The sequence below is a fragment of the Octopus bimaculoides genome, chromosome 12 (assembly GCF_046866305.1).
Source record: "Octopus bimaculoides isolate indiv1 chromosome 12, ASM4686630v1, whole genome shotgun sequence".
Classification (NCBI taxonomy): Eukaryota; Metazoa; Mollusca; class Cephalopoda; order Octopoda; family Octopodidae; genus Octopus; species Octopus bimaculoides.
The window spans coordinates 61,895,397-61,917,896 of record NC_142939.1 but is presented as its reverse complement, the minus strand read 5'-3'; the positions used below and the strand labels follow the sequence as shown (position 1 = coordinate 61,917,896).

Below are 22,500 nucleotides of genomic sequence, written 5' to 3'. Positions count from 1 at the left end.
ATGATGCTGAACTCTCTCCGGTTTTTTTTTCGTTCTCTCCATTTTTTCCTTCTCAACCCTTTCTGTAGAAGAGCGTAAGTTCGAAACGTCAAAGACTTTTCCATTCTTCACGAGCGTCAAACTAATACACTTGCTTGTTGTTCCTTCACTTGTCTGTCTTCGTCTTTTGTTTCCTGTAAATTTGAGCTATATATATATATATATATATATATATATAGATATATATATATATATATATATATATATATATATATATATATATATATATGTGTGTGTGTGTGTGTGTGTGTATACATGTAAGTATATATGCATATCTTTATATAATATACAATGCGTGCTTATGATGTATACATACATATATATGTATATATATATATATATATATATATATATATATATATATAATACGTTTTATATATTATTAATTGCATATACTTATATATATTTATGAATTTATATGTGAGTGTATGTATATAGATATGTATTGTGCATATACACATACATACATCTCTGTCTGTCTGTCTGTCTCTTTATATAAATGTACGTATTTTTATCTTTTTATCTCTTTGTGTATGAGTGTGTGTTTCTATGTATTGTGTATATGTATATACATATTTGCATGTGTATATGTATGGGTGTTGTGTGCGTGTTTGTAATCTTTTATCTCATTGTTCTGAAGTCTTTTAATCTATCGTTCATTTAGAAGTTCATCACATTAATGATACGAGATTGCTCAGTGTCTTTAGATTGGTACGAATTGTCTTAGCATCTCGAACTGATTATAAAATCCATTTGAATTCGATTTCCATTTCGCCTTGGAAATACATTCTCTCTTCATTTGAATAATTAAATGGGTTATCATAAAATAAAATCTTCCATCTTTTGCCTTTGTTATTGTTGCTTATCAAATTGGCGAATTTCACAAATTGACTGAAAGATTTTTAGACTGTAATTTTCGTCGAAACTTCTGTCTGAAATTGCTCTCTACTACTACTACTACTACTACTACTACTACTACTACTACTACTACTACTACTACTACTATTGTTAGATGTGGTGTCTTCTAAATTAGAAATATCGTTTAAATCGTTTGACTGATAATTCTTAAAAGGGTTAGTTTTGTTTGTCAGGTATTTACTATTTAGCGTTGTTTCCATTGTCGTTCCATTATTTGTCATTTCTTCCATATAAATCATTGTGCTAATTGTTAAATTGCTGAATGAATTTCCTTTGAGATTTTGTTCTTCCAGAATTTTTGTCTCAGAGCTCGGAATTTTCGCTTGAGTTGATAATTCTAAATCGCTATTATTTCTGTTGATGCCTACACCGTTCATCGCCGTTCCATTTGTGACAATATCATTTATCATTTCTTCGTTCCATAGATTCCAATTTTTACTGAGATTTGCTGATATGCTTTGGTTAAAATTTGAATCATTGTAAACCTCAGAATTATTTGAGGCAAATTCTGTTATTCCTTTTTTAAACCCAGAGTCTTGTCGGGATATTCCAATCGCTGTGTCAGGTGCTGTCGAATTGTCTTCGTTTGGAAGGGCAATTTTAAAAACCGAATTGCCCTCTTTATATTCTAACGAACTTTGATTCTCTCTCGAGATATTTATTTGATTAAAGGTATCATTCCCCTTGTACAAGAACTCATCCAAGGAATTATTAATGTTAAGAAAAGTTCTGTTCATCGACAAAAATGTTTTATTCATTAGATTTTCTTCCGGATGGAGGGGTCTGTTTTTCACGTTTTGTTCAAAACTAGAATTGTGTTGACGGTCGAAATGTGTGTTATTTTCTAACTCTGTTGAATTGTCGATAGTTTGTTGTACAATCTTCGAAATATTGCTTTTATCTACAGGTTTATAATCCTCAGTAGATGTATATATTTCTGTTTGTTTCTGTTGATTGAATTTAACACTATTAGCTGATTGTAAATTTAATGAATCAGTTATATTTTCTGTATCAATATGAGAAACATCTGATCCATTTCTTGTCTGGTTTTGATAAATTATCAAATCCGAAGCAGACACGTTCGTGTGTCCTTGCAGGAATGTATCAATCTCTGAGGAAAATGATGAAAATACATTAGAAGAAGAAATAAAAGAGGTCACATTTTTGGTGATGCTTTCAGTAAAATTGTTATTCGAATATTTAATTTCATTTGGCGTGAGTTGTGAATCAAGATCTGTAATATCATTCGATTCTGTTTCATTCAAGAACCCTAAAATGCTCTCAGAATCATCTAGGCTTTTGCTATCATTGAATTCGAAACTGAGGTAGTTCTCCGTTGTAGTGTCATTAGTCACGTAATCATTGGTCAATGGTTTGCTATCATTTGAAATTAAACTAATACTTCGAGTAGATTGTTCGTCAGCCTTATGATTACCGTTTCTCTCTTTCATCTTTAACAACGGTGGCGCAACCAATTCGACCGAAGAGCTCTCATTAATGATATTCTCTGATCTACTTGGTTGCTGATCATAATTCGGAATTGTTTCTTTTGAATTATGCGAAACTTTTCTACTTTTATTTTTAGAAAATTCTGGATTTATCGAAGCATTTCGATCTGTGTTGATAACTTCACTGAAAGAAGAATTAAGTTCCGGATAAGCATCACTTTCACTTATGTTGTGAGAATTGTTGATTTTACTTTCAAAGCTGAGTGAATTTATTTTTCCGATGTTAGAGCGATCAAACACAATATGTGGCAAGTAAGCGTTTATTGATTGCGACGTATTTGACTGTTGTAGCACTGAAACACTTTTATTGGAGATCATTAAACTTGGTTCATTTTCACTTAGCTCTTTATCTGGTTCAAGCTTTATATTTGTTGAACTAGAAGTTACGTCAACAAAGTCAGCTGTTGTGAAATTGGTATTTTTTATTGCTTTTCTAGAAATCATAGAATTATTCATTAAGTTTTCCACACTAACGCTCGTGTCTTCAGAATAATAATTGTCATTATTAGTCACAGAAGTAATATTGTTTTCAGAATTCTGTCTCTGCAAAAGCCTAGTTTCATTACCATGGTTTGCACTTTCACCTGATTCTGTCAGTTTAAGTAATAATTTTAATTTACTTTTCAACGAAGCTTCATAGTCAACATCAGCTCCTTCAATAGAAATACTTTTGTCAGTTTTTATCACTGAATCATGGCTATTTGCTTCACTTTGGTTGGTATTTAAATCTGTAATGTTATTATTTGGATTGGCATTTGTTGAATTTATTTCTACTGACGTATTGCTTATTGATGTTTGTATTGGGTCTGAAGTTTCCGAAGTGTTAACGAAATGATCGATTTGGTCGAAAGAGTCAACAGTAAAATTTAAATTGTCAGTCTGTGTAAAGTTACTGTTATCTACAATAACCCTTGTTAGGTTATCCCAGTCATACAAGTAAGCAACTGTTGTTGGTTGTTCAACAGATGTTATGGTCTCCTGTTCAGATAAACTCGTAGCTTCTAAGAGGTTTTCTTCATTCGAAGAGTTCCCTTGATCTTCTTTGAGATTGTCCAGGTTTAAGTTTTCTTCGAGTGTACTATTTCTTTTAACTGACTTCTTTAGTGACACCGTATTACTTGTAACACCAGCAAATATCTGCGGATTTTCTTCAATTTCGTCCAAATGTTTTTCTTCATCTGAAATTTTGTTTTCTATTACTGTTTCACTCGTGTCATTTAGACCTTTTACTCTGGGTTCGTCATAGTTTCTAACTTCTTGTGAACTATTTTCGGAGGCATTATCGTGTACTATCCCCGTTGCGTTATTTTCTTCCAGTTCATCGTCATCTATGGATTGTTCCGTAGCATTTATTTGCAACACAAAGTCACCTGAGTCCGGCAACTCAGCTTCACTTATAGATTTAGTGGAAAGATTTCCACCTTGAATACTAATAGAAACGGCTTTCGTTAAGTTCCTGTTATGGTAAGGCATGGGATAATTTTTAGATGGCATAAAATCATTGTTATAATTATTATTATTGTCATCATCTTCCACTGGATTGTTATTCTCTGGAAATATCACTGATATTTGAGTAGGAAGCTGGTTATAATTTTGATTCGCGGAGACTAATTGTTTTAGTATATTTGTCGAAAGGACGGATTTCGCATTCGTTTGTAGGTTTCTCACCGGGTTTGAATTTACTAAATTTTTTTCAAAAGATTTGTTATCAAGATAATAATTTTCCCTTTGTGTGTCCCCTGAACCAACATTATGGTTGTTCAATTCTCCAGACTCTGGAAATAACTGTTTGTATTTCCTTTCCTTTGAATTATTTTCTCTCGGTAAAAGCAGCATCGGTAACTCATTTCTGACAGTATTTTTCGCGTTTTCCCTAAACCCTATTTTAGATGTTGTTGGGTGAAAATCATTTTTATATGAGTTAAGTTTATTTCCATCATTATAATTCAGAGAACTACTCTTTCTTTGTTGATTCAGAGACTGATCTAACTTATTCTTTTGTTCTAGTAACGATTTGACTAAACTATTAGATTCGGAGCGGCTATCCTCTATATCGTGTTTTAAAGAATTTCTGCTGATGTAATGAGTGGGATTTTTCTTTAAAATATTTGCGGAGTCATTACTTCTGAAAACAGGAGTGTTTGTTGTTAAATTATTATCTTCGAGGTGCGTATAATATTTCGAAAAGATTTCTTTAGTTATAGCTTCATTGGAGTTCGAAGACATTTTTAAAGAGTTATCAAATTGTAAATGATTGCTAAGATTAGGATTTAATACTATTTCAGAGGAATTCGCTGTCACAATCGAAGCTTGTTTAGAATCTTTCAAAGAGTTTATAATTTTATTGCTATGATCTTTGGCAATACCACTTAAGTGTGTTGTAGTTTCTGAATTTCCATAAGAAGAATGAGATTTTAATCCTCCAATTATTCCATTATTGTCTATTGTGTTATTTATATTAGTTAAGTATGTATTTTCAGAAAGGCTTGAATTAACTAATAACGCATTAGATTCATTGTATAGTTTGCAGTTCAAATCAGTATCGTTGCAACTTGTTAAAGTCTGTACGTCTTCTATTTCCTTATGAGTTTGGTTTGATATCAAAGGAAAAAGTTCACTATTAACTCGAGCATCTGTTATGTTTCCTGAGATAAATCTGTTGTCATCAGATACAATACTATGGTCTGTGTTTGCTTGAGCTCCAGTAGAAGATTTGGAGTCGTTTCCGTTATTTGATTTCATTGCATTGCTTTTAGTTTTGGTTCTCTGTTCCCAGCGAAGAATATCCTTTGCTATCAACGACGATAGTAACTCTGTCTGGTTTGGTAGGTTTGGTGGATATGTTTTATCGATTCTATCAAGCAAAATCGATTCCTCAGTGTTTTGTAAGAGTTCGTCTGTAGTACTGTATAAGTTACTTGATGGCAACACATTTTCCTTATCGTCTTCAACATTGTTGATGTCATAATCAATAGTAGTCTCCGGACTAAAATACATCTTTGAATTTTTTTTGTTCTCAGGTAAAACCGTAGTGTAATTATTATCAGTTGTTGTTTCTTCAGTGTCACCGAATTGCCAGAGTCTGTCTTGGTTTTCTGATATTTGTTTGGTTACTTTTACATTTTGAATAGTCGTCTCATTGCTAGAATCGTTGTCTAAAGATCGTTCTCGTTTATCGAGGAGATTTTCGTATAAAGAGTCTGTTGATTGATTGGGTGAGGAGTTTCTTTCTTCATCTTCATCATTTATCACATCCTTCATATCTAAAAAGATAACATCGTTAACCCCATATAAATTCGTAGAAGATTTAATCTTTTCTCTCAGTAAACGTTCGGATTCTTGACCATGGTTTTCTATTTCGGCCAATTTTGTCGTGTCGGAATTTTGGTCGGCAATTTCCTTAGTGGATCTCACGACATTCCAACTGGCTGGAGTAAACGTTTCAATGTTTTCACGAGGCTTCGTTCGAGTGATCGGACGTATATTATGGTTTGAAATTTTTAGAGCTTTAAATTGTGTGTAAGGGTTATTCATAATTTTTGTTTTCTTAACCATTTTTGAATATTTCCTTTCTTTAAAAGAATTGGATTCTGATAATTTAGTTTTCAGTTTATCGTCCGCAAGAGTGTTCTCATTATTCAAATAAGTAATTTCGTTGTTTTTAATTTCCATTGGCAAATTCTGAACCTTTGACTGTCTCTGTCTGTATTTTGACTTTCTTTTAACTTTGATTTGGTCAAATGTCATTTCTCGTTTGCCTTGTACACAATTAACCATTCGGGGCCAGTTACAAACAAATGTAAAATGATCAAAGAAAAGGCCTTTTGGACAAATTTTCGGAAAAGGAACCCACATGTAGCAATGATAAAAGATATCGCAGTTGTACGGATCACTCATAAAACCGAAGGCTGATTCACATTTTACGGTAGGTTTCTGCACCACTCCTAGAATTAAAAAAACAAAACAAAACAATAACAACGTATTAAAAAATGAAGTAATTTATATGAAGATATTTTTATCTATAAATGATTATTTTTACTCGATTTTAAGTTGTTTACGTTGATTATGCTTTTAACGAACAGCTATTTAACCAATTCTTGTGAGAAAATTATGTTACATGTGTTAAGCTTTATCGATCTACAATAGAATTGATTTCTCCTATTAGCACAGTCTTTTTTAATTGGTTAGTTTTTTTAATGACTTAGTCGTACGAAGAAGCTTTTGCAGAGCTTCCCGGAATGGTGGCGGTGGTGGTAAAGAAAATGCCAACCTGAAATTAGAGAACTGGCCCGAATGTTTGCCACAGGGTAAATTCTGCTAAAGACATCCAGTGGTAGGGTTTAAGCGGACGAGACTTCTTCAGTAGGTGAAAGGCGCAGCCTCTGCTATTTAATTACTGACATTTGTGCAAAACTCAATAAATTAATTACCAAATTATAGATTATTGAATCATTAAAAGGAAAGAGAAACAAACGATAATAACCTTCATCATGTTGATTTCCTTTCAACGAAGAAAATGTATCTGTGTCAACATCTCCGGAAAATTCAGCTTCCAACTGATGATCATTTTTGGAAACGCCGTTCGTGCCTTGAAGAACATCATTACTATTAAATGGTAGCAGTTCTTCATTTTCATCTTGAAAGTTGTTGGATTTATAAGGTCTTATATCAAAGGGGTCTAAAACATTTCTACTGTCTTCAAATTGTAGATATTCACTGTCGACTTTAGAATTTTGGCAAGGAACCAAGGCAGGCCAGTTACATATCTTATGGCGAGGATCAAACCGGAGTCCAGGTGGACAGGACTTTGAATAATATCTGCCGCCCGAAAGACAGTGAAAATATCTTTTACAGTTGTCAGGGTCTGGAATAAGGGAGTTAACCACACGTGGGGGACAAACGAAAGCAGCAACATGTAGAAATCCTGAAAAGAGAAAACAAATGTTTTGTTAGTAATAACACAATTTAATTTCATAACATTTTATTAAACTAGGAAAAAAAAAGAGAGTAACGCCTTTTTGCCTAGTTTAATAATTTAGAATGTTAAATCAAATTCCTTTGCATATTCAATTTAGTGTTCCTAGGTTCCGAGTTCAAATATTAACGCAACTGATTTTGCCTTTCATTCGTTTGGTAGTGATAGAATAAATACTAAATACCGTTGTTGTCTCGCCACAGGTCTGATCTGGTTGAACACGCTTATAATCAAAAGATTTTCAGCCGTTAACAACCTGTCCTTTTTGTCTGTTTCCATGTATATAATTCTTTCTAATTTTAGCACAAGTCTAGTCGAAACTATTCACCCCGTTCTTTTCTACTCTAGGCACAAGGCCCGACATTTTGGGGGAGGGTGGTCAGTCGATTAGATCCACCCCAGTACGCACCTGGTACTTAATATCGACCCAGAAAAGATGAAAGGCAAAGTCGACCTCGGCGGAATTTGAACTCAGAACGTAGCGGCAGATGAAATACCGCTAAGCATTTCGCCCGGCGTGCTAACGTTTCTGCCAGCTCGCTGCCTTACGACCACGTAGTGTATTAGAGTTGGCTGAGTAATCAGTATTTTGGACAAACATCTTAGTGACATTTCTTCTGGTTTTATGTTCAGAGTTCAAATTCCACCGAGGCCGAATTTGCCGTTCATTCTTTTGAAGCACTGAAACCGATGTAATCGACTTAACCCTTCTAACTTAATCTGCAGGCTTTGAGCGAATATTTGAAGCCATTTAAAGCGTTGAGCTGGCAGAATCGTTAGCACACCAGACAAAATGCTTAGTGGTATTTCTTTCGGCTTTATGTTCTGGGTTCAAGTTCCGCCTAGGTTGACTTTGACTTTCCTCATTTCGGAGGCGATAAGATAGCACTGGGGTTAATCAACTAGCTCCCTTTCCCCAAATTTCAGGCTTTGTACCTATAGCAGAAAGAAAAAATATATATAACTGAGGCGGCGAACTGGCAGAATGTTGGTACGTCAGATAAAATATGGTCTGATTTCAAATCCCACCGAGGTCGACTTTATCTTTACGGGGTCGATAAAGTAAATACCAGTCAAGAACTGGGATCGATGTAATCGACTAGCTCCCTCCCACAAAATCTCAACTCTTGTGTTTATAGTATCTTTCGGCTGTAGTCAGAATTGTAGTCTAAAAATCAATCCTGTTTATCGAGATGACTTTCGTATAAAGAATCTGTTGATTCATTGATTCATCATTTATCACACCCTTCATATTTAAAAAGATATCATTAACCCCACGTAAATTCGTAGAAGTTTTAGTCACTTATTTCTCTAAGAGATCGTATTCTTGACCATGGTTTTCTATTTCGGTCAATTTTGTCAGAATTTTGGCCGTAAGTTCTTGTTCAATAGTCACCCCTGGCAGACTCGCATCTGGGCTACAATACCTGCTCTTGATCTGCAGAAACGATGACATTTGCTGCTGGTGCTTATAGTAAAAAGGATAATTATCATCAGTATAATGGAGGCGAGATAGGTCAATCGTTATTGCATCGGTTAAGTTGCTTATTTGCATTTTTCCCAGCTCTTTACGTTCCGAATTCAAATATCGCCGAGGTCAACCTTGCCTTTTAACCTTTCGGGAGTCAATAAAACAAGTACCAGTAGAGCATACATGCATCCTTCTCACCCTTAAATTTGCTGGCCTTGAGTCAAAATTAGAAGGGATTATTGCATTACTTTTTATAACTTACTTGGACTACAGCCATGCTGGAGCACCGTCTTGAGGGGGTCGAGTCGAGCCTATCGACTTTTTTTTTAGCGCTTAGTACTTATTCCATTAGTCTATTTTTGCCAAATCGCTAAGTTACCGGAGCGCAAACAAACATGTTACGAATGTCAAGCAGTGGTGGAGGAAAACACAAAGGCACACACACACGCGCCCACCCACATAACCACCCATCCACCCCCACACTGATATACGACGGGCTTCTTTCAGTTTCCTTCTGCCAAATCTACTCGTAAGGTTTTGGTCAACTTAGAGCTATAGTAGAGAACACTTGTCTCTCTCTGTCTCTCTGTCCTCTCTGTCTCTCTCTGTCTCTCTCTGTCTGTCTGTCTGTCTCTGTCTGTCTCTGTCTGTCTGTCTGTCTGTCTGTCTGTCTCTCTCTCTCTCTCTCTATATATATATATATACACACATAAATGCATATATAATTATATATATATTATATATGTATTTATATATATAGGAATCTATCTATCTATCTATCTATCAATCTATCTATCTATCTATCTAGCCATGTTTTTTTTTCGAAATACCGAAACGATAACGAAATATTGTTTGCTAAAATGTCAACAGCGCAGAAGTACAAAACAAGAAAATCATAATTTCTGATGGCTCTTAAAATATTCGCTTCTCAACCACATGGCTTTGGTTTCAATCTCACTGCATGGCGTCTTCAACAAAAGTTTTGTACTATGGCTCTAGACCGATCAAAACATTGTGAGTCTATTTAGTAAACGGAAACTGAAAGAAGCCCGTCCTATATGTGTGTATAAGTGTGTGTTTCTGTGTATCTCTGTGTTTGTGTCTGTCTCCACACATCCTGACACCCGGTGTTACAGAGTTTACGTCCCCGTAACATAACGGTTCGGCAAAAACAACAGATCAAATAAGTATTAGATTTGAATAAAAAATATGTGATGAGCTGATTTGCTCGGCTAAAACACTTCAAGGCGGTGTTCCAGCATGGCCGTAGTCCAATAAGTGAAACAAATAAAAGATAAATGATAAAATTAGATGTTTTTCCTCTCGTAACCCACATATTTTTAAAATGAAAATATTGCCGACTCTTATACATCACAAATTAAATTTGTAAATGTTGTTTTCTATTTAATTATAAGTTAGTTATAAGGCAGCGAACTAACAGAACCGTTAGCACGCCGGACAAAATGTTTAGCGGCATTTCGTCCGTCTTTATATTCTGAGTTCAAATTCTGCCGAGGTCAACTTTTAGCACCGGGGTCGATAAAATAAGTGCCAGTTGAACACTGAGGTCAATGTAATCGATTTAAACCTCCCTTGAAATTGCTGGCCTTGTGCCAGAATTTGAAACCAACTCATTATAAGCTATCTAAATGTATTTTTTCTCTCCTTGTAATACAAATACATTTCAAATGAAATTATTTTTTCATGCTAGTTTTTATAAAGTACCCCTATTTCTGTTAAAATATGCTGCAATTCTCCATATTCACTATACAATTACATACTCTCATATTAAACAACAAAAACAACAGCATAAACTTGATTGTCAAGAATACAAAAAGTAATGCCAAAGACGGTGAATCCTGGATGTTTCAAAAGACATCCAAAAATCTTAAGAAAATATTCTTGGTACAAGGCCTGAAATTTTGGGGGAGAAGGAAAGTCGATTAGATCGATCCCAGTATGCAACTGGTGCTTAATTTATCGACCCCGAAAGTCAAAGTGGACGGAATTTGAACTCCGAACATAAAGACAGACGAAATACCGCTAAGCATTTCGCCCTGCGTGCTAACAGTTCTGCCAGCTCGCGGCCTTATCTTAAGAGGATATTGTTACAGTTAAGATCAATATTTAGCAAGAAAATTCACGTGTGGCTTTTTACAAAAACGGAAATCGGCATGTAGGTGGTAGATATCGATACGAAAAATATAAAGCGTTAGATGCATTGAATTAGAATGACATGCACGTACAAGCTTTCAAAACAGAGTGCAAAAATTACAATTTTATGAAATTAAATTAAAATTGAAGTTAAGATTTTGCTATTCAGTTTAGATTGAACAGGAAAGTTCTGAGTGTTTTCTTTACATAAAAACAGAAAACTGTGCTTCTTGCTTCATTGAAATAACATGTTAATATACATAACATACACACTTATATACACATATAAAAGTGTATTATTTTTATGTATATTTGTATGTCTGTGTGTGCGCGTGTGTGCGTGTGTGTGTGAATGTATGTGTGTGTGTTTATAGTATATTTTTTCATTTTATACATACATATATATATATATATATATATATATATATATATATATATATATATATATATATATATATATATTTAAGAATTTAAGGAATGGAGAAAATGCATGTTATAATTGCATACTTTATTCCTACATATGTTTCAAAGGATTACAACCTGTGTTATCCATAGGCAATTATAACATGCGTTTTCTCCATTCCTTAAATTCTTAAATATACTCAAATACCCAAAATTTCAAGGAGTTCCGGCCTTAAAAACAGGAACTAAACCACAGTTATTTTGTGTTCTTTGCTACATTGGTTTCTATTAACCCATTTATTCTATCAGAAGAATTTTTATTCATTAAGATAGAAGAAATACACATAATTATATATATATATATATATATATATATATATATATATATATATAGCATATATAATCTATAATTTATAAACTACTAAAATGGTATTTGATGTGTCTTCGTTTGGCAAGAGAGTAGAAGCAATTATTGTCATGTATAGGAAAAAAAAATCATGTTTGCCAATATTTTTCCTTGTCTGGTATGATTATTGCTTACTTCCAGGATAGTTCCGATCACGGAAACTCATTACCTGACGTATTCCAGTCGTGAGCATGCCATCTTTTTAGCAGTATATAGAGAATAACACATTTATTATGAAATATGTACTTGCTTGTTGTTTAACCCCGGAGCAATATTGATCTTAGAAGCCTATGAGCAAAAGCTTTCCAGCCGTGGCTATCCCGTCGTTTTTCTTATGTGCATGGATTTCAGGTCCACATTATCTAAAGTACCCTGTTATAAAGACGGTAGGGTATGATTCTAGCGAATCATATGACCACAAAAGAAGTACATTCACAGGGTTTACCCGTGCATGTGTTTAAACTGTTGGTCGAGATATTACATCGGAAAATATAAAAATATATGTTTTGGAATAAGGAGGCTGCTGTTTGATTCAAGAGATTAGCTGCTATTTCTAGTATGAACACAGTCCATATAGGGGCTTTCTTGTTGATTTATGTATGTTTTGTTGTTTATAGTTTCAGCTTAGAGCTGCGGCCATGCTGATGCACCGCCGTGTGTGTGTTTAAATTATTGGCCAAGATGTCTCATCATGAAATATTATAACTTCTAATGCAGAGAGACTACTCTTTGATTTGAGAGAAATTTAGCTACTATTTCTAGGGGTTGTCTCGTAGGTCCATCCGTGCGTTTTCTTAAATAATTGACAAAAATGTTTCATCGGAAATTTTATTCTTGTTTTAGTCATTTCACTGTGACCATGCTGGAGCACATCCTTCATGGCGTTGTTGAAAAAAATCGACCTTAGTACTTATTCTGTCGACCTTTTTTGCCGAACTGCTAAGTTAAGGAGAGGGTAAACCAACAGTGGTTGTCAAGCGGTGTGTGAGTGTGGAGACGAACTTAAACATAAAACACACACACATACATATATGCATACGCACACGTATGTATGTATGTATGTATGTATGTATGTATGTATGTATGTATGTATGTATGTATGTATGTGTGTATGTATGTATGTATGTGCGTACGTATGTGTGTGTATGTATGTATATGTGTGTGTGTGCGTGTATATACACGACGGGATTCGATGCAGTATCCGTCTACAACATTCTCTCAGAAGGCCCAGGGCTATATCAGAAGGCACTTGACCAAGGGACCGCGCAGTGGGACTGAACCTAAAATTACATGGCCACAAAGCGAGACCCTTAGCCCCGCAGCCTTGCCAACAGTTTTATATATTTTAGTGCAGAAACTTCGCTGTTCATAAAAATAAAAGAAAAAGACTTGCGATTGATAACATTGGTTTCAAATTTTGGCACAAGGCCAGCAATTCTGAGGCATCGACTCCACTGAACAACTGGTACTTATTTTATCAACCCTGGAAGGCTAAGTCAGCTTCGATGGAATTTGAACTCAGAACGTAAAGACGGACGAAATCCCGCTAAGCATTTCGTCCGGCGTGCTAACGATTCTGCCAGCTCGCTGCCTCATTGAAGACGTTAATATCGTTTGATGATAAACTCCCTTTGTTATTTGTCTATTTTCTAAGTATGTGAAACGGTTAAATCTGAGATTCTTGAAGAATCTCAGATTTATGGTAATACAGCAAGGGAATCATCAATGCACCAGAAACAGTATTAGTAACACGAAGCCTTTACTCGGTTGCCCGATCCGCTAAAAACAGTAGAGCTGGCCTGGGTCTAAATATCAACGTCAACAGAGTGCCTCTACGGAGTTGCTTAGCCTGATAGAAATTGCAGCCAAGTCAACCCCAAAACATATTCTACCGTCTTAAAACAGGAAGGACACATGAAATGGTGTTTTAGAAACACTAGATAAAACTTTTGGACTGAATCACCTTTAGTCTTTGTTTCAACAGGGCTGACCTGAGACTAAAACATAGCAGTAGCTGCAATGACAACCAAGGCAACGCGGGGAAACTGACTCGGTTGCTTGATCTATCAGAAATAACAGCTAGATCTCAATGTAGTTGACTTGAGATTTGCTTGAGTAATTTTCACCGAGCTGTTTAAAAAAAAAAAGGACGGAAACACATATTGGTGTAATACATTCTATATACACTCCTTGTAAGCGAATTTGGCAGATAGTTTCTGTATAGCAAATTTACTTACGAGGCATTGGTACAAGACATACATACAAGACGGCATACAAGAATCAGGAACCGTGAATACTTAAACCAAACTTCGTTGGGAAAAATAATAATGTACGTCTGTTAGCTTTATATTTTCATTCATTTAGTCAAAGGATGGAGTGCAGCACTTATGAGCTCCCTTCAAGGCCTCTAAGATTGACAGTAGGAATGAAAGAGTTTATTTTAGACGAGAGACCTAGCTCAAATACTTGTATTAAAATGGACTCCGCTAAAAGCCTACACTCCAGCACAATACCGTTCCCCTTCGACGAACTTTCTCAGTTTCTGTCGACCAAGTATTTGGTCGTAGAAAAACACTTAGTAGAACAAAATAATAATAATAACTATAATAATAATAATAATAATAATAATAATAATAATAATAATAATGATAATAATAATAATAATAACAGCACTTTCTCATATTGCCATGCAATGGGATTGAACCGAAAATATCGTGGCTGCAAAACGAACTTCTTGACCAATCACACAGCCATTGCTATTTGCGACCAAACTTTTGAGGAAACGGAATACAGAAAACTTCAGGCAGAGTCTCTAATAGGAAAATATATTCTTCGATGAATGGCTTAATTTCTAGATTTGATGCTGGAATAATCCGCAAATGAATCATGATAACTAATCTCAGAGACGAAAATGGAATGAATTTAAGGTTAAAAAGAACAAAAAAAAAAAGGTGGGGAAAAACAGGCGCAACTCCACTTGAATGTAAAATAAGCAAAACCTGTTGTTGTTGCTGTAATTGTTGGAGTAAAGATTGCTAATTAAAGGCATGTAAACTTACCGGTAGTCAGCACAAAAAGTTGATGCAAAACATTTGAATGCATCGTTGAGAAAAGCTTGTTGTTGGTCCGAGAGAGAGACAACGTACATCTGTTGTCAGCTGAATGGACACCCTTACTTTTATATGGGGTCATAGTTGCTTGTATGTTAGCAGAACAAACCTCCGCCTTTTTTTTTTTTTTTGAGTCACCCCTCTTCGCTCTCCGTTACTGGCTGACGTTGTTGTTTGCCCGAAACGATTAGATTTACAGAAGAGGAAACAGCGAGCGAGCAAGTAAGAGGGGGAGATTGAGTGTGTGTGCGCTTTCCTTTCCAAGCCCCTTTCTCAAATATCTGAGCCACTCACGAACTAAAAGTCAACAAATACAAATAGCCGTTATGTTCACAGTTACCCGTTTCCGATTATCAATACTGAATTTTTAGATCTTAGCTCTCACTATTTCCATAACAGGCCCGTCTTTTTCTGCTTTTGGGAAAAGGTAGTGAAAGGGGGACTGAGTATATTATCATTGTATTAGTAATGTTGTTGGCATTGCTGTTGGTGATGATGATGATGATGATGATGCATTCATAGTGAACCATGGAATACCTTTCTTCCTTTTTTATGTGTGCGGTATGTTACCTTATTTGTCACAAGACTTTCTTGTAGTTGTTCTTCGGATTACAAAGGACACAAGAAGGCAAAAAACGAAACAAGACAAAAACAATAAAAATAATAACAAACACATAAACAGCAACAACAACAAAAAATATGTAACGGATTCATAATAATGCTCACACTTGTCCACGTTGCTATGTAACTTCTTCATTCTCTCACACACACACACATGTCTATATGTGTGTGTGTGTATGTGTATGTGTGTATGTGTGTGTGTGTGTGTGTGTGTGTGTGTGTGTGTGTGTGCACATACACATTGATTTGGTTTCAGTTTCATTTTCTTCACACCTTACAAAAATGTGGCTTGCTGTCTCGATCGTTATCCAACACTGCAAATAAATAAGATAAATAAACAAAATATAATGAAATAAAATAATAAGAAAAGAGAGCAACAAATCCAAAAACAGGCAAAAAATATAATAAAATATAATTTTCTTTATCAGTTTAACGATCTTCCAAAATACAAAGAGAGTAACGTTCTATTTCTTTATTTAAACATAGCAAGTTGTTAATTTTTCTCTCTCTTTCTTTTATCGCATGAAATGTAAAAGACTAAAAATTTCAAAACTAATTCTATGCTTATTTATATGTCTATCTGTTTCTTTGAAAACTTAAGAAAGAATATTATGCTTTTATTCAAATTATTTTTATTCTAGTATTTTTCTATTTATCAAATGTATACCATTCAAACTTCAAACATTCTTAATGTAAAATATATATAGGTTTTTAGAAACATTTTAGCGAAGCAAAATTACTGGTAATTTCCGTTTCTTAGAATTTGTTTTCCTTTTTCTTATGAAAGCAATACAAGCCTGAAAGTTTTGTATATGATGATGTTATAAGGTCTTCTCATAAAAATAATTCAATGCATTTTATTTCTTACATTTTTCTAGACATTACTAATATCTTTTTAAACCTCACATTTATAAGGTGTTTCAGAATCGCTGTAATAATGAAAGTGGTTATGTCGGATATTTAATTTAATAACGATTTCTGCCACTAGTACAAGGCCACTCGATTTGTGTCAGGACTGGTCCGCAGTGGCGTATGGTAGTTGTGATACTGGGTGCGCTACCACATCCAATGCCACCAAATTTCAAGCAGGTTGGGTATAACAAAAGTTTTCCATTAAGATTTGTGATTAAATTAATGAGCAAGGTTAATATTTATTATGAACTTGCCATTTTCGATGGGTGTGCAGCGGAATATACACCCGGAATATACGCTCTTGTGATCCAGATAAATGGTGGTAGCCTTGTGGTGGGGAGACGGTATTTCTCTACTATGGTATCGAACACCCCTTCATTCCCAACACCACTCTCATGGACATTAACATACCCCTATTTCTATAACTAGTGAAGGACTATATAACGCAGCAGTTCTTAAAGCTGGGGTGCAGAGGACCTCCTGATGATCCGGGATGACATTTCATGATGATGTGACAGAGAGGAAAAACATATACTTTATTCGAATTAAACCAATTACAGCGTGGGACATACACATTAGCCGTTCAAAAACATACAAAGACTGTTAACTTCACTTAAACATTGTGAAGTTGACAGTCTCTGTGTGTTTTTGAATGACAAATATATGTCTTCCACGCTGTAATCGTTTTAGTTTCAACACACAGTCTCAGGTCAAATTATTTGCCTGGCGAATACATCTCCAAAATTTGTTGGAAACGTTTGTTAGGATAAAATTATTAGTTAACTCTTAAAAAATCTATTCTACGAAGGATACCAAGAAATTTATCATTGAACTAATGTAGCTTTATCGCTTAAGAAATTGTAACCAAGAACTGTGTCGATATTCCATATCCAACGACATACGTGTTTGAACCTGATCGAATCTATAGGCAGACTTGTAGGTCACAATCAGTGAGAAAGTTTTACGTCTTAATAAAATTGTGAATAAGAGACAGAAACAAAGAAGTCGTTTACAATTGGGATTGATTTCATTGTTTATAGTCTTTTTTTCAAATTGTTCAATCTACATACACTGAGTCAAAAGCTTACCTTTTGAGATAAGTTTGTTCATTCAGAGAAGTATGTGTCTGGTTCAACTTTTAAAAAATGAATGTGTTATAATTAAGTAGATTATTTGAATATTAACTTTTTCTCTTCCAATGTGGTATTATTTTCATAGGGAATACGAAAATTAATCGAACCTTTTAATTAGGTGTAATTTTTAATAGGGGTGCAGAGGAAAGAATAGATCGGAAACTACTGATATAATTAGATTCAGTCGAGTCCAGTACTTGATTGGTACTTTATTTTATTGATCTCGCAGAAGTGGGGTGGGGGTGGTGGATGACAGGCAACGTTAATCACGGTAATACTGAAATCTAGAATATAAAAAAGGGCTGTAATCGGAGCTTCTACATGGTTGCTCGACCCACCAGAAACAGCAGTCAAAATTCTATCAAACGATACTTTCTACCATCTTCAAAAACTAAGGATATATTTGATTAATACAATACTCGGAATACAATACTCTGAAAATAAGATTGGCTAGTCATGGCTGAAACGCTATGGTTCTAAGCCTGGTTAACCAGTGCTCAACTGGTATTGATCTTATCGACCCTGAAAAAATGAAAAGCAAAGTCGACCTCGGCAGAATTTGATCTTAGAACGTAATGACAAACGAAATGCCACTAAGCATTTTGCCTGGCGTTCTACCGATCCTGCCAGCCCGCCGCCTTCCATTAAATGTTATGTTGAAAATGTTTCCTTTGACATTATGGACGTTTACGAGGGCGGCTCTTGTAAACTCCCAGAAAGAGTTTGGTTTTATGGGGTTTTGCAGACGGGAGATTTTTCTCATACTGGATGGGACGGTGACTTATCTAAAATAATAATCTAAATAATTACGTAGCTAGTGCTCACCCATTGCATCAGTCATAGAACCAAGACGAATAAAATCACGTGTATGGTCTAAATTACTTGGTGAATAACCAAGTAACCAGCAGCAGTTTCAAACTTAAGACGTACGTACAAACTGAATAAATCGTTCTTTATATATATCTACATATCTATCTATATATATATATATATATATATATATATATATATATATCAACATTTAATATATATATATATATATATATATATATATATATATCAACATTTAATATATATATATATATATATATATATATATATATATATATATATATATATATATATATATATATATATATATATATATGTATGTGTGTGTGTGTGTGTGTGTAAAGAACGATTTATTCTTTTCTACTCTAGGCACAAGGCCCGAAATTTTTGGGGGAAGGGGCCAATCGATTAGATCGACCCCAGTACGCAGTTGGTACTTAATTTATCGATCCCGAAAGGATGAAACGCAAAGTCGACCTCGATGGAATTTGAACTCAGAACAAAGCACAATTTATATTCGTGATCAGAGTTGTTCGAAAACCGAGGTACTACTGTATATGTATATGTATATGTACATATATATATATATATATATATATATATATATATATATATATATATATATATATATATATATATATATATATATATATATATATATATATATATATATATATATATATATATATATATATATATATATATAACAGTATGAAAATAAATAAATGTTCATTTTTAGAGGGACCACTTAACAAGCATAAAATACTTTGAAGAGAAAAAGGTAGGGAGAAGGGGTGTTCGTAAATGTCATTGAAGCAAACGAGCCTCGGTTGAAGATGACAAAATTTCGGTAGTAAACAACTATTAGACAAACAACAAAAGCAAAAAACAAAAAAACAAAAACAAAAAATCCAGCTATCCTGCCGATATACATCAGCATATGAATTTATTTCATGTTGGAAATTTTATTAACTGTTTTCTTTTGCCAACAAAACCCCTCACAGCTTTACTTGAATTCCAGTTTCCTTTTTTTCACTTTTGTAATAATAATTTTTGTTTGTTTTTGCTTGGAATGTCAAGAGCCACGTTTTTAAATGACGTACGAGTTTGTTGTATTTTACAAATTTTGTTATCTGATCATATATATATTTTTTTCTAGCGCATATCATCACTTAATTTCCTTAGATCAAAACCTATTTTATGACACCGAGGAAATGAAAAATATGATTGGTTGTTTCCCATTACGATGGACATCATGTTATGTCTTTAATAGAAACAAACTTAACCTTCTGTTATCATAACGGCAAATAATACCGGGTCATAACGGAGATGTTAACCTATTGTCAAAACTGGTTATATTTTGTTATATACAACATAACCTCTTGTTGATGTTGTCATTCTTCTTTAATTCCAAGTCAGTCCTCATCGAATAAGTCTATTATGTAAGACATTCCAAGCGTGACCATGACTGCCATATTTTTGTCTGCTCCTCGTTTAATATATATTCTTTTTTTCTCAGGATGTCAGGTTGTGGCCCAAGGGAAATTTTGGTGACTATTTTTAGCAATTTGAGTGACTGAGTAGCGATTCTGCCGTTGACTCAAATATTTCGAGCCTTGTTTAGCGGTATATCTCCCAAAAATAATGTCTCACGATTTTAAACTAATGCCCCCACCACCCGATTTCCTACAAGACAAAGATAACTTTCAAATAAGGGATCTTCTACTCAGTCGAATCAATTTGCTACAAATGATAATTAAATAATCTCACCTCAGATCACACTCTTCTATCTTATAAAGGGAAGAGAACATTGGACAATTGAGATACATTATACCTGTGAAAAAAGTTTTTTAAATGACACGATCATCACAACTGGAATATTTTTTATTATAGGTTTACACGATGAGGGTCGATCTGAGGTTAAGCAACAACAAAAATATAACTGAAGAATCAAATGGATTTATTGGAGCTGGACTATAAAATACTCTTCTTAATAAAGAATGCCGTGTAGACGGTCTTAGTGATGAGGAATGTGGTGTAGAGCGTCGCTAGAAAATGCTATATAGAACGATGTACAGAACTTCAAGCAGAGTAATATATAGAATGCCATGTACAGCAATGTATAGGATATTGTTAGAACAGTGTGATAGTTGAAGACTCTTGATTAAATATATGATGTAATGTTATAGTAAACTACATTATTATAAAATGTTTCTAACAGCTACGAAGTTTTCTCCATCACTGGAAAGCGAATTTGATGTGATTGCAACAGTTCAGCGTTTTGGACTAAAGAGTCTTTCTTATTACGAAGATAACTCCTCATCAGTATGTTTTCAGAATCCAGCAATAACTCTGATTGCTTCTCTAGCTTCGCTTGTTTCCCACGAACTGAATATCCGGCCCATAGCACAGTTCAAGACCTTCGTTCTGTTTACTACTTTGTGCATCCACGTACTGAACCGCTTCAATTTTCGAAAGCGTCTATAGCGCTTCAACATCTCCCATATTAAAGTCTCTGCATTTGGCCACCTTGAACATTGACACAATATGGTTTTCAAGCCGTTCGATAAAGGTAGCGGAGAGATGATGTTACCTCTCGACATGACTAAAGCACTTCGGCAACTTTTCAGCCTGCCGTTAAACCACAAATTATCTTAACCTTACAACCACCAACGTATGTCCTCTTATATCCATCAATTCACTTCTTCTTCTTCACTCCTTCTCACATTCACCACCTTCATAGTCATTACTTACTTGAGCCTCATACCACGTACAAGAGTAGCCCTTCTAATTTCCTCTACTTCGCTGAACTCGTCCTCATAGTCTCCTCGAAGGCCTTCTATAAGCAAGTTATTAGATAGCCATGAGAACCATGATGAGCCCCAACGATGAGATTTGTTTGTTAAACATTTTGGGATCCAAATCGTCACTTAACTCACCGAATCCATCCCAGAACTATACAATCGTTACATCGATGACTGTACCAGCACTATTTCTGTTACTAACAAACAGTTCAACTCCATCGTCGTTTTCATCAACTATTTTCACCCTATCCTACACTCTCCATCACCATTTGTACTACGTATGTTAAATTCTTGAACGTCCCTGTTTCTATTGACTATCTTCTCCGCCCGTGTCTTCTATGAAATGATCTTTCAATACGACCTAATATCAAATCGACGTCTCCCTACTCACAATTCTTCGGCTCCGCTTCGTCAGTAGCCATGATAATGATTTTGATTCTCAAATGCACCAAATGGAACCGCTATATTACACGATCTAGTTGCACTCAAACAGCCGCTGATGCCTGGCTTTGTTCCCCTTCTTTGGACTGCGTCTCCGTCAGCATGTCCCATATTCACCCTACCAGCAACTGCCTTTCATTTCTCTACACTTTACACCATGCCTCATTATCCACTCAAATACACATTCTGTGGTACTCCAATTTTATCTATTGCATTTGATTCTCATCTCTTCCCAGGACACCTTTTCTTTTCCTTCAGACACTATAGCGAATTCCGTGACTTTGTGGTTCAAAGCTTTTCATCCTTCGCTAAACAATTTAGATCTTTTGCTACATTTGCTCCCGCTGCAAAAACCTGTACTCTCACCTAAATATTGTAGACCTAACTTATTCCATGCCCCTAACCATTTCCCCAAACCTTCAAGAAAGTTAATTACTGTATTAAAGATTAGTTTTGTGGCTTGCATATTTCAGAAACTGGTTGAAGACTGGCAGATTATATTTGCACTTCTTAGACGCCCAACGTAACAACTTCAGATAATTTTTGTTTGTACATCGTCAATTTAATTCCCCATAGCCGCACCTCCCCGCATCTCTCCACCAGCGATGTTGAATATACCAGAAACCGAGTACCTCACGTTTGCACAACAGTGAGCAATCGCTTATGTTTCACCTATACACATCTCACGCAACTAGAATAACTAATCACATTGCTTTTCTTTTGTAACGCTGCTTACTGTTTAAATCTTCCAACTTCACAATCTTCACCGTCTCCA

General features: G+C 34.8%; 1 protein-coding gene across 1 annotated transcript; it reads right to left on the bottom strand.

The window, feature by feature from the left end:
* Positions 1 to 547: 547 nt before the first annotated feature.
* LOC149133110 (uncharacterized) lies at positions 548 to 15,161 on the bottom strand. The gene is made up of 3 exons (XM_089361295.1): positions 14,933 to 15,161; positions 6,949 to 7,389; positions 548 to 6,409 (listed from the first exon to the last, which is right to left on the bottom strand). Exons 1-3 carry the CDS (start codon positions 15,063 to 15,065, stop codon positions 942 to 944), a joined length of 6,042 nt encoding a protein of 2,013 aa, XP_089217421.1. The 5' UTR covers positions 15,066 to 15,161; the 3' UTR covers positions 548 to 941.
* Between the last annotated feature and the right edge of the window lie 7,339 nt (positions 15,162 to 22,500).

What these genes read in the sequence shown, in the direction of transcription:
- LOC149133110 (XM_089361295.1), bottom strand. Translation starts at nt 15,065, where the DNA reads ATGACCCCATATAAAAGTAAGGGTGTCCATTCAGCTGACAACAGATGT. An exon ending in ACTTTTTGTGCTGACTACCG is followed by an intron (nt 7,390 to 14,932) that starts GTAAGTTTACAT and finishes TTCTCTTTTCAG; the next exon opens with GATTTCTACATGTTGCTGCT. An exon ending in AGGAAATCAACATGATGAAG is followed by an intron (nt 6,410 to 6,948) that starts GTTATTATCGTT and finishes TTTTAATTCTAG; the next exon opens with GAGTGGTGCAGAAACCTACC.